Below are 11,742 nucleotides of genomic sequence, written 5' to 3'. Positions count from 1 at the left end.
TGATTGCACATTTATTATCTGCCTCTTCTGCCTGGTGAGCGACAGAAGGGCAGGGGCTATGTCTGTTACTCAGCAGACCCAGCAGGAAGTTTAGATGGCACTCAGTAAATTTTGATTGGATGCAGGAACCAAGGTGCCCCACAGAGCCCTCCTTCCCTTGTCCCCTACACAAAGGTGACTCTCTGAGGCACTAGGACAGAGTGGGGAGGGCAGGAAGCAAGCATACATTGAGTCTAGCCTCTGCAGCCTCCACATTGTGACCTTGGGCAAGTTGCTGCCCCTTTCTCAGCCCCATGCCCCCCATCTTGTGAAAAATGAGCGGTAACATAGCTGCCTTATGGAGCTGTGGTCAGGATTCAATGAGGTGACACATGGAAAGCCCTCAGCATGGTTCCCTGCTCAGCATGGTGCTCAGTTGGCACTGAGCTCTCTACTCTCAAGCTGGTCATTGCTGTGTTCACCCTTGACACAGAAACCCAGGTGGGCCTTCTCACAACAGCACAGATGCTGAAGTGCCACCTGCTCCTTGATTAGCTGATGAAATTAAGGTGATCAGGGCCACAAACTAAGTGAGCTGAGAAACTTCCTATTGTCAAGGTAAGTCTGGAAAATTATCTTGTTCCCAGTGTGACTCATTTTCCTGCTTTCTAAGTTGGTAAGAGAACCAGCTGCTAAAACATTTTAGTCAGATTTCAGTTCCCTGACTGTTACTTATTCTATCTGAGGGTGTATTTCACCTTTCTGGTCCTCAGTTTCCACATTTCTGAAATGGGAGCAAAAATGGAGTTTATTCCAAAGCACTGTTGTGAGGATAAAATTAAACACAGCAGAACATGGTGATAATGAGCATGAAAAGCAGTAGAAATAAATAGCCTGTCACATGAGCACACTAGAGCTGTGAGCACAGTACCTGCTATCATGCATACCCCATAGGTGCATGTGTGCCCCATAGGTGCATGTGTGCCCCATACCATAGGTGCATGTGTGCCCCATACCATAGGTGCATGTGTGTCCCTAGGTGTGTCTTCATAGGTGTGCTATAGCTGTGAGGACATCCGAGTCCAGAGTCCTATGGTGCCTTTTCTCTCCTTGCCCTGTTGTTTTACTTTGCGTCAGTTGCAGTATCCTCTGGAAAGCAGAGCTTTTGCCTAAACCCCACAGGTAGTGACAGGGCCCTTTCTGCCTTTTCATTCAGACCACATTGTGCAACACATCCTTGGACAACCCAACCCAACGAAATAAGGATCAGCTGATCCGGGCAGCTGTAAAGTTTCTGGACACTGACACCATCTGGTAATTGGCACTTGGAGAAGTAATCCTCCTAGGTTGAGTGAACCCCTTGGGCTATTTTGCCTCATTTGCCCAGAAAGTTGCCAGTGGAAGAAGCCAGAGAGAAGGAAAGCAGCCTGCTTGACATTGGCATGTAGCCACTCTGCCGATCCCTAAAGAGCACTGCCAGAGCACATGGTGTTCCATGGTCTGGGGGTGGGGGGCATAGTCACTCACAGATAGCTCTTGCAGGCTTCAGGACCACAGGGCTCATTTGCCAACCCCAGCAGGGTGTCTGACTGTGACTGCCACTGTCACATTCTCACATGTGCACATTGGCAGTCCTGTCATTACAGATAACAATAGAGACTGGCCTCCAGGTCTGAATTCTCTCCTCATTTCTATATTCTTTGACTAACAGCTAATTAGACAGTGATATGAAAGGAACAACTCTTGTTGTTGGGTGTCTGCTGGCCCCAGTGCTCAAGAGTGCCCAGGGATGACACAGTATATCAGCCAGATGCTCTGGAAGGGAGTGGCCCATGGGTCAATTAGATTGGTGGTGGGATCAGTTGCTGGAAGGAAGGTCAGGCAGAAAGGGTTTAAAACACACACACACACACACACACACACACACACACACACACACACACACACACACACACACACACACACACACACACACACACACACACACACACACACACACACACACACACACACACACACACACACACACACACACACACACACACACACACACACACACACACACACACACACACACACACACACACACACACACACACACACACACACACACACCCTCTACAGGGGTCCTGATAAAAAATGAAGACCAGACCCCTGGGGAAGGGAGCTAAAAGATGGGATGCCAGAGCTTCTACCTTTCCCTGTGGGTTGAGATAGGAGGAGGAAAGCCTGTCCAATTTACTTTTCCCACACATGCTAATGAGTGGAAGGAAGCTCAGCTTTTCTACACATGCATATCCTCTGTTCCCCACATGAGACTGGCTTTCTACAGTGCCCCTGGGATTCCCATCCTTAAAGCTTTGCAGCTTGGCTCCCTTTAAGTGTCTTGACTGTCTCTTGGTCAAAACAAGTGGCATAGCTTAGCGTCTCTGGTTGTCCCCTCAGGTATAGTGTCTAAGCCAAGAGATGGCTAGAGATGTCAATAGGTATTTGTCTGTGGCTAGAAACATGGTGTCTTGGGAGGGGCCAGGGCAGGAATACCATTAGAATTACTGGCATATCTCTCTGGGCATGGGTTCTGGGGTGTGGTATGGTTGTTAAATTGGATCTGTCTTAGAGTGGTACTATAGTAATGGTGCTGCAAGCGTTTAGGGAGAGGTTCACTAGCTCAAGCTCATACTAGAATCTCCTGGAGAATTGTTAGAACAGGCTCCATCCCCATAGGTTCTAATTTCCTTAGGTGTGGGATTTGGCCGGGATGTCTCAGACCTCAAGGCCACACTTTGAGAACCACTGCTTTAGGGACAAGACTTGGGGCACTCGGTTGGTGGTGGGAAGATTTTGCTTGTTATCCTTTTGTTTTCCTTTTCTGTCCCTGAATGAATTGTACTTTTTTATTAATGAAGGTGATTTTTACAATGAATTAGCTACAGGGTGGAAGAGCCAGAGACGTTAGTGGAACTTCAAAAGAATGAGTGGGATCCAATCATAGAGTGGGCTGAGAAAAGGTAAGATGTGTAGCCTGCAGAGAAAATGGTCTCGGAGTTTGGGGAGGGTGCTGGAGTCAGGGTCACATTGGGCACCCAAAGCCCTTAGCTAGCTGGCTCTTTTAGTTCATGATCACCTTGGGGAAAATGTTCCTTGAATTCATTCACACCATGCACTGAGCACCTGCTACCAGAATATACTGTGCTGAGAGCATAGGGACAGTTCTGTGTTCCAAGGAGGCTCCAGGCCTCCTGCCCCTGTGGGACAAGGCCACAGTGTTGGTTTGAATACCAGCTCTGCCATTGTTAGTTATATGACTTTGAACTACTAAGTTGATCTCTCTGAGCTTGTTTCCCTATCTGGAAAGGGACTAATTCCTATCTCTCTAGTTGCAAGAGGCCTTCCAGTAAGCCTAGCAGCCTGCATAGCAGAGGTGACTGCTCAGATTTTGGCAGTTATTTTTTATCTTTGTTACAATTATAACACTGTTAAATAAAATCACCAAATAGCATGTAACATACATATGCACTGAATAGGAGTTAGGTAGCTTTTTGCAAAACTGTGGAATGTCCTATGGATATGTGTTGATAATACCTAATTTTTTAAATTAACTAATTAAAAATTCTTTTTTCAATCTTGGGGCTTGAACTCTGGGCTTGGACACTGTCCCTGCGCTCTTCAGCTCAAGGAGAGCACTCTACTGCTTGAGATATAGTGCCACTTCCAGTTTTCTAGTGCACATGAGAGTCTCATGGACTTTACTGCCTGGGCTAGCTTTGCATGGTGATCCTCAGATCTCAGCCTCCTGCCTAGCTAGGATTACAGGTGTAAGCCACTGGTGCCCACCCAATGTTTTTTTTTTTACAGGAAGATACTTATGAGTACAAAGTTGAACAGACTATTGGTATTGTGGCAAAATAAATTTCATGCCATGGGAAATGAGGAAGGGTTAGTTTTCATGGTACTTGTTTTGTAACTCACCTGGAGTATTTTTTTTGCTATAGTATTTTTTTCACAGAAGTGATCTCTACCAGCCTGCCCCATTCATTTGCTCCTCATTTCCTGAGTGCTAACAATGGCCCCCACATCTTGCATTCTGTTCTGGCAGTATTGGGGTTAGAATTTTGGTCCTCTTGGCTACAACTTAAACAATACCCCTAGCCATATCCTGGGATTTTTAAATAAAACAGCAGATCCAGTACTCTACAAGATAGGAAAACTGAAACAACTGTGATATCATATGAAAAATAGGAAGAGACAATGATATTTTGGAATGTAATGACCTCTAATACTAACTTAGGTGCCTGGAATCAAGTTTTTCTGGCAATTGAGATGTTCAGTCCCTAATAGTTTTTGTAAAAAATCTATTTCCTACATTCACTATGTACTCTTAGAAAATTCACTAAGGAGCTGGGGAGTGGGAGGGACACACACCTGTAATTCCAGTACTCCAGAGGCTACAGCAGGAGGATCACAAGATTGAGGCCAGCCTGGGCTACACAGCAAGACCCTATAAGTACATACAAAATAGTTTCAGCAAGATTATTTTTTAAGTATTAGAAGAAAAATGATACTGAGCCAGGCACCAGTGGCTCATGCCTATAATCCTAGTTACTCAGGAGGCTGAGATCTGAGGATGGATCGCGATTCAGAGCCAGCCTGGGCAGGAAAGTCCATGAGACTCTTATCTCCAATAAACCACTAGAAAACCAAAAGTGGCGCTGTGGCTCAAGCAGTAGAGTGTTAGCCTTGAGCTGAAGAGCTCAGAGACAGCGCCCACGCCCAGAGTTTAATCTCCACAACTGACCAAAAAAAAAAAAAAAGATGTACCCCATTATGTGTATTGCATTTCAGACAGGTGTTGATTACAGGACTGAGCGCTGTGCCTTTATTCAGGGCAGTTTCAGCTCCTCTGGGTTTGCTTTTAGGGATTGGTTAGACAGGAGACTACTGACCAGTGGCAGTTGCTCCCAGGGTCCCCAAGGATACTTCCTTAGCTACATGCTATCTTTAGGTTTTTGCTTCTAGTCAAAAGCTGGGCTGCTATTGGAACACAGCATGCCAAAAACATGCCAAAAGTCTTTGCCTTCAGGTACGGAGTGGAGATTGGTTCTTCTACTAGCATAATGGGACCCAGCATTCCTGCCAAGACTCGGGAGATGCTCATCAACCACTTGGCATCTTATAACATGTGGGCCCTACAAGGTAAGCATTGTGCTTCCACAGGCCTGGGGCCTGTAGATGTGATGCAGGTCAGCACATCCCCTGCTGGGGCTCTCTGAGCAGTGAGGCTGGCTGGCTGTAATGCCAACTCTTTCACTCACACTCCAGGATCAAACTTTGCAGCAGAAAATTGGCTTTTTCCTTTCCAGCAAGTCAAAGTTTGTAACTCATTGGCCTGACTTGGGTCATATACCCATTTTATGAGCCAATCATTGGGTGGGGACTTGGGAAAAGGCTCTGATTGTGGAATTCAGATAATGTTCCACCTAGGGAAGTGCAGAGACATGTCACCCAAAGAAAGCCTTCTAGGAGAGTAGACCAAGTCCCTTTTGGGCCTTTGCCCTACTTTCCTATTCTCTGTGCAAGAACTTAAGAGGAGGTTGTTGCAGCTGCATTGTTTTTGCCTTGTTTCTGATGTGGCTTGTGTTTCTATAGGGATTGAGTTTGTAGTGGCCCAGCTCAAGTCCATGGTGCTGACCTTAGGCCTGATTGACCTGCACCTCACAGTGGAGCAGGCCGTGCTACTATCACGCCTGGAAGAGGAGTACCAGGTGAGATGCTGATCTTAGGTCCCTGACTCATCCCTTCCTAATTTACAGACGGGGGGACCAACCTCCCTGACATATTTTTATGCAAACCTGACCTTTATTATTCATGTACATACAGAAACAAACTAAGGAACAATAGAAGTATTGTCAGGGTTAGGGTTACAGCTCAGAAGTATAGCATTTGATTAGCATGCTTGAGGCCCTAGGTTTTTATCTGCCATGCTATAAGAAAAACAAGCTAAGTACTCCCCTTACCTTTGACTTCTCAATAGTCTGGCCAGGGGAAAGTGATGTATCTTCCATTTCACACAGAAGGAAACTGAGGCACAGATCACATCTCTGAAAAATGTGCCAGATCTGGGTGACTAGGAAGATCAAGGTCCCACTCTGCACTTGAGTTTTATGACCTGGTAGAACAGGCCTGCTGATGTGACAGGGGTCTGTTTATGCTGTTGAGTCCTCTAAGTGTTCATATCCTCACATGTCATTTGGCTGGCAGAGAAGCAGAAGAGTAGCTGTTATTTGTACATAGCTTTGCTTTAGTGAGTTTGAATGAAGGTTTGCTATGCTATCAGTTGCATTTTTAACTCTGAAAACTATATTGTTCCTTTCAATCTTTGTGTTATAGATGTTGTGATTCCTCCAACTTCAGAAGGTTAAATGCTATTATGAGTTGATCCCTAGTATAATTTTTTTAAACAAAAAAAAAAGATTCCATCTTCTTGGAATATTTATGCTGCTGCTTGGGCAAATGCTGGGAGAGGAGGGGGAAGGAAACCCAAAACTCTCTGTACAACAGAGTTGGCTAGCCATTCTCTAAACCAATTTCATGAGCAGGGGGATCACCTTATGAGGAATTTGGAGCTGGGTGGAGACACAGGAAACCTGGCTTCTGTTCTGGTCTCTGCTTTTCTTTTCTTTTCTTTTTTTCTTGCTCTGAGGGATTTTGTTTTGTTTGGGATAATGTGATTTGAACTTTTTTTTTTTGTGTCATGGGGCCTGAACTCTGGGCCTGGGCTAGCACTCTACCACTTGAGCCACAGTGCCATTTCTGGCTTTTTCTGCTTATATGGTGCTCAAGAATTGAACCTAGGGCCTCATGCTTGCAAGGGAAGCACTCTACCACTGAGCCACCTTCCCAGCCCTGGTTTGAACTTTTGACCTCAGGGTCTCCTGCTTGCTAGGCACTCTACAACTTGAGCCATACCTAGTCCTTGCAAGAGCTATGCTTCTGACAAGGCTTTCATACTCTGTACTTTGGTTTTCATCCTGCATAAAGTGAGAACTAAAAGATCATAGATGAGCTGATATAAAATGAAGGTTAAAACTCAGATGACCTATTACAGTTGTAAAGCTGGGACTGGGTCACCAGAAGGCAGTTTGTGTGGCCTGAAAGATTCTGTATTTCTGGACAAACAGGGTAGTGAGGAGCCAACTGATTGGATTGGAGTCATACTTATGTCTGATAGCTACATTGTGTCTGGGCATTCCTCCTTTTCATTTGCTAGTCCTAGAGAGAGTCTGCAGGCTGCAGAGCAGGATCTCTGTAGTGCTGACACTATCTCAGGGTCAGAACTAAATCCACATGAAGCCTGGCTTCATTTATTTATTCCACCGCGATGGGGTAGTACTTACATCCCTGCATGGTGATATGGCCGAGAGAGGATGACAGTTTGCAGGCCGCCTCACACTGAACTATAGTTGGGAAGAAGTGTGGGAGAAGGACTAGCACATGGGTCAGGCTCCCTCAGAGGAAACACGCTTGGTTCTGGTACCCAATGCCTATCCAGCATTAGGTAGCCACTGGTCCTGGGTCTGAACTTCTGTAAACCTTCTACACCACGGAGTACAAATATCTCTCTGGCCATCTGGGTAGTTTTACATGCTACCTCCAACACATCTCATTGTGTTGGCAATGTGGGGCCTATTTGCCCTCTAGCCTAGCAAAAGGAATGAATCATGGTTCTGGCCAAGAGGCTGCCAGATCAGTTTACCCAACAACTTTTTTCCTCTCCTCAGATCCAGAAATGGGGTAACATTGAGTGGGCCCACGACTATGAACTGCAAGAGTTGCGTGCCCGTACTGCTGCCGGCACCCTTTTTGTCCACCTCTGCTCGGAAAGCGCCACAGTCAAGCACAAACTCCTGAAGGAGTGAGCCCAGTGCTGCACACACCATTTGGACACAGCTGGCACATCCACAGCTCTCCTGGCCTGGCCTTCCCTAACTGTGGGATCTCTTGACCTATGGAGCTCCCCAGCCTACCTGTAGGGTTCCCAGCTTGCATGTGGGAACTTCCTCAGACTAGACATGGGGACTCCTTTGGCCTGCGCTTGTGAGGCTCCCATGGCCTTTGGAGTCTGGCCTTGTTCAGCATTACCCTGAAATCCTTGTGAGACACTGTGGCTTCTGGAGGTCAGCCTGATTCTAACCTAGGGGCTTCCTGGCCTGATCATCAGCAAGTAAGGGGGATGGGGGTACGTTGTACAAGTGACTGTTTCTTGACTCTTGATTTTATTAAATATTTCTCTACCCTGGAAATATGTTGGGCCCTGTTTTTGTATGTGTCTCTGCATTTTCCATTCTTGTTTTGTCTGGGTTTTGTCACCAAGGTTGAACAGCTTATCTCCCATGGCATTTTGATATCTGCTACCCATAGCTGGGAACCTCATGCTGGGGAAACAGTCCTGTCACCATAGACAACTCTATTTGTGTCTTCACTCTAAAAGCTTGAAGGCTTTTCCTCCCTGATTTTTCATCAAACAGTACTTTGAAAGTGAGTCCTTGGTCTAAGGTTGTTGTTTCTGTTTGTTTCGACTGTTCTAGAAAAATTGATTTATTCTTCAAAACAGAAAATGTAAGTAGTTTCTGATTTAAAAGCTCTCACGGATGCTGGTGGCTCATGCCTGTAATCCTACCTATTCCGGGGACTGAGATCTGAGGATCATGGTTTGAAGCCAGCTTGGGTAGGAAAGTCTGTGAGACTCTTATCTCCAATTAGCCACTCGAAGACTGGAAGTGAAACTGTGGCTCAAAGTGGTAGAGCGCTAGCCTTGAGTGAAAAAGCTCAGCGTTAGCACCTAGGCAAGGTTACTTTACATATACTACTATAGTTTGGATCTGGAATATTCCCCAAAGTCCCATATGTTAAAGATGTAAAGATGTTCCCAGGGTAACACTATTTAGAGGTAATGGCCTGGTGAGCAGTGTCTTAAGTCATTGAGTTTGTCCTAACGGGATTGTAAGATCCTGGCCCCTTCTTCATCCTCCACCCTTGTGTGTGTGTGTGTGTGTGTGTGTGTGTGTGTGTGTGTGTGTGTGTGTGTGTGTGTGTGTGTGTGTGTGTGTGTGTGTGTGTGTGTGTGTGTGTGTGTGTGTGTGTGTGTGTGTGTGTGTGTGTGTGTGTGTGTGTGTGTGTGTGTGTGTGTGTGTGTGTGTGTGTTGTACTGGAGTTTGAACTCAGGAGACTCACACTTGCTAGGCTGGCATTCTACAACTTGAGCCATGTCTCCATCCCTTCAAACTCTTCTCCCTGAACTGACCTCAAACTGCACTCCTCTAGATCTCAGACCATTAGTACTGCCACAGGCCCCAAACCAATAGGGCCAACTGATCATGGATTGAATCCTCTGATGCTATAAGCCAAAATAAACTTTTACTCCTTATAAGTTGATTATGTCCAGTATTTGTTACAGTGTTAGAAAGCTGACTGACACATGCATGTTTCTACTCATCTTCCACTTGAGAATCCTGAGAGTCCCTACGTAACCACTTCCATGCTCCTCAGAGGTAGATACTGCTTCATGGTGGGCCCAGTCAATGGGCAATGGGAAGAATGTGGTTCTCAGCACAGCAAAGACTTTTTTGTTGTTGTTGTTGGTCATGGGGCTTGAACTCTGGGCTTGGGCGCTGTCCTTGCACTCTTCAGCTCAAGATGAGTGCTCTACTGCTTGAGCCACAGCGCCACTTCCAGTTTTCTAATGGTTTATTGGAGATAAGAGTCTTACGGACTTTCCTGTCCAGGCTGGCTTTCAACCGAGATCCTCAGATCTCAGCCTCCTGAGTAGCTAGGATTACAGCAAAGATTTTCTTTGTTTTTGTTTTTTTTGCTTATGTGGTGCTGAGGAATTGAACCCAGGACTTCATGCATGAGAGGCAAGCGCTTTACCACTGAGCCAACTTCCCAGCACACAGCAAAGATATTCTAAGTCCCATGTCCTCACATATCTGAGTAATGAGATAACATCACTCCTCCATGGGGTTGTTCAGGTACCTCTCCACATTTCCCATGTTCTCCCTAAACCTTTCCACAGTGCTCTAAGAAAATACTATCACAGAGACAGCCCTGGCTGCAGAGGTGATATTGGAGTCTGTGCAGGTCCCTGCAGGCAAGCTCTGAGCCTAAGGGAGCCACAGTCTCTGCCTTAGAGGCCAACACAAGCCCTATAGTAGTAGTTGTGACCTTTCCTGCTTCCCTGGTCTTCAGCACTCTGAGGAGGGAAGGGCTCAATCCATGCCTACCCTGGCCATGACTGAGGGAATGGCAGTGGCACTGTCTGGTGCTCAGTCACAGCCAAACCTGTAGCTAACCACCAGTCACCTTGAACACCACTTTTGTAAAATGGCCTGCTGTGAATGTCCAACTTCTTTTCATACTTGAACATGGACTCCACCCCTTGCCTGCTCCCCCCATCCCTACCCCCATGCCCACTTCTTTCTCTAAAATAGGGAAAATGTAGCCAGATACCTGAGGATCACAGTTCAGAGTCAGCCTAGGCAGGAAAGTCTATGAGACACTTATCCCCAATTAAATACCAAACAGCCAGAAGTGGAGCTATGGCTCAAGCGGTAGAGCCCTAGCTTTGAACAAAAAATCTCAGGGACAATGTCCAGGCCCTGAGTTCAAGAACTAGAATTGGCACCAAAAAAAAAAAAAAAAAAAAAAAAAACACAAAAAAGTAGGGAAACTGTAACTAGTCCTTTATTTTTCTCTACATTAGAAACTTTTTCCAGGGATGGGGGAAAGAATATGGTATTGAGGGCAATCAGGGAAGATTGAATTGAGGAATTGGGTGAAATGAGCCCACCTCCTCCCTATGGTAGGAGCTGATGCCATACTCTGAAGGGGACCCTCTGGCTTACAAATACCTAATCTATAATGTCACCAAATTCCAGATTATCCAGCTCGCTCTGCATGTGGTCGGTGTATTGATTGATCTCCTTCACTCGCTTACGGTTCCGTGTGATCTCATCCCTGTGAATCTAGAAAGTGAAACCAAAGCCCAGGGCCTTTAGTCTGATAATTGCTTAAATATATTTTTACTGAGCAGTGTGAAGGAAAGGCAAATAGTCTCTGAAATCTCCATAATTTTCGCATCTCGTTTACCACAGAGCCTCCCCATCTCCCCATATTCTGATGGTCTCATTATTATTATTATTATTTTGCCAGTCCTGGGATTTGAATTCAGGGCCTGGGCACTATCCCTGAGCCTCTCTGTGCTCAAAGCTAGTGCTCTACCACTTGAGCCACAGCACCACTTCCAACTTTTTCTGTTTGTGGTACTGGGGAATCAAACCCAAGGCTTCATGCATGCTGGGCAAGCACTCTACCACCAAGCCATATTCCCAGCCCAGTCTCTCTATATTTGAGGCAGGAATTGGTTAAATGAATTTGAAACAGTCTCTTTAATAGTCCACACTGTCTTCACTATGGAATTCTGTAGTCCTTAACTTACTTTCTCCATTTCATTCCTTATTGAAAATAGCATACCCTAACTACCTAGGGAAATTTTCCATGTTCTCTCTGGCTCATAGCTAGAAAAAACTGACCCAGTTTACTCACCTTGTCTACTAAATGTGTACACCAAGTGTTGATCCCAGTCACCAGCTCGTCTTCTCGATTATCAATCTTCAGGAGGTGTATGTCATGCGATGCTCCAACAGCATTAACAATTGTGTCTTTGTCAACAAAAAGCTGGTAAGTGAGAAGGCCCAAAGGAGATCA

The 11,742-nt window shown here is 45.8% G+C and overlaps 2 protein-coding genes across 5 annotated transcripts in view; one reads left to right on the top strand and one right to left on the bottom strand.

The window, feature by feature from the left end:
- Window positions 1-8,279, top strand: part of Atpaf2 (ATP synthase mitochondrial F1 complex assembly factor 2) — a 45,674-nt gene extending 37,395 nt beyond the window's left edge. For all 4 annotated transcript variants that reach the window (XM_070027564.1, XM_070027562.1, XM_070027565.1 and 1 more), the window contains 5 exons: window positions 1,196-1,293; window positions 2,907-2,987; window positions 5,060-5,172; window positions 5,626-5,741; window positions 7,758-8,279. In XM_070027564.1, coding sequence (XP_069883665.1) covers window positions 1,196-1,293; window positions 2,907-2,987; window positions 5,060-5,172; window positions 5,626-5,741; window positions 7,758-7,895 — 546 coding nt within the window. In that variant the 3' untranslated portion in view covers window positions 7,896-8,279. The remainder of the gene's footprint in view (window positions 1-1,195; window positions 1,294-2,906; window positions 2,988-5,059; window positions 5,173-5,625; window positions 5,742-7,757) is intronic.
- Window positions 8,280-10,709: 2,430 nt separating this feature from the next.
- Drc3 (dynein regulatory complex subunit 3) overlaps window positions 10,710-11,742 on the bottom strand; it is a 36,375-nt gene continuing 35,342 nt past the window's right edge. The window contains exons 13-14 of the mRNA XM_070027561.1: window positions 11,581-11,712; window positions 10,710-11,000 (exon numbers count right to left, since the gene is read on the bottom strand). Of these exons, the coding sequence (XP_069883662.1) occupies window positions 10,887-11,000; window positions 11,581-11,712 (246 nt within the window). The 3' untranslated portion in view covers window positions 10,710-10,886. The remainder of the gene's footprint in view (window positions 11,001-11,580; window positions 11,713-11,742) is intronic.

Source organism: Dipodomys merriami, unplaced genomic scaffold (assembly GCF_024711535.1).
Source record: "Dipodomys merriami isolate MVZ:Mamm:240054 unplaced genomic scaffold, mDipMer1.0.p SCAF_19, whole genome shotgun sequence".
In the NCBI taxonomy this organism is placed as follows: domain Eukaryota; kingdom Metazoa; phylum Chordata; class Mammalia; order Rodentia; family Heteromyidae; genus Dipodomys; species Dipodomys merriami.
Note: the sequence above shows the minus strand (reverse complement) of the source record. Positions and strands in the feature narration are given on the sequence as shown.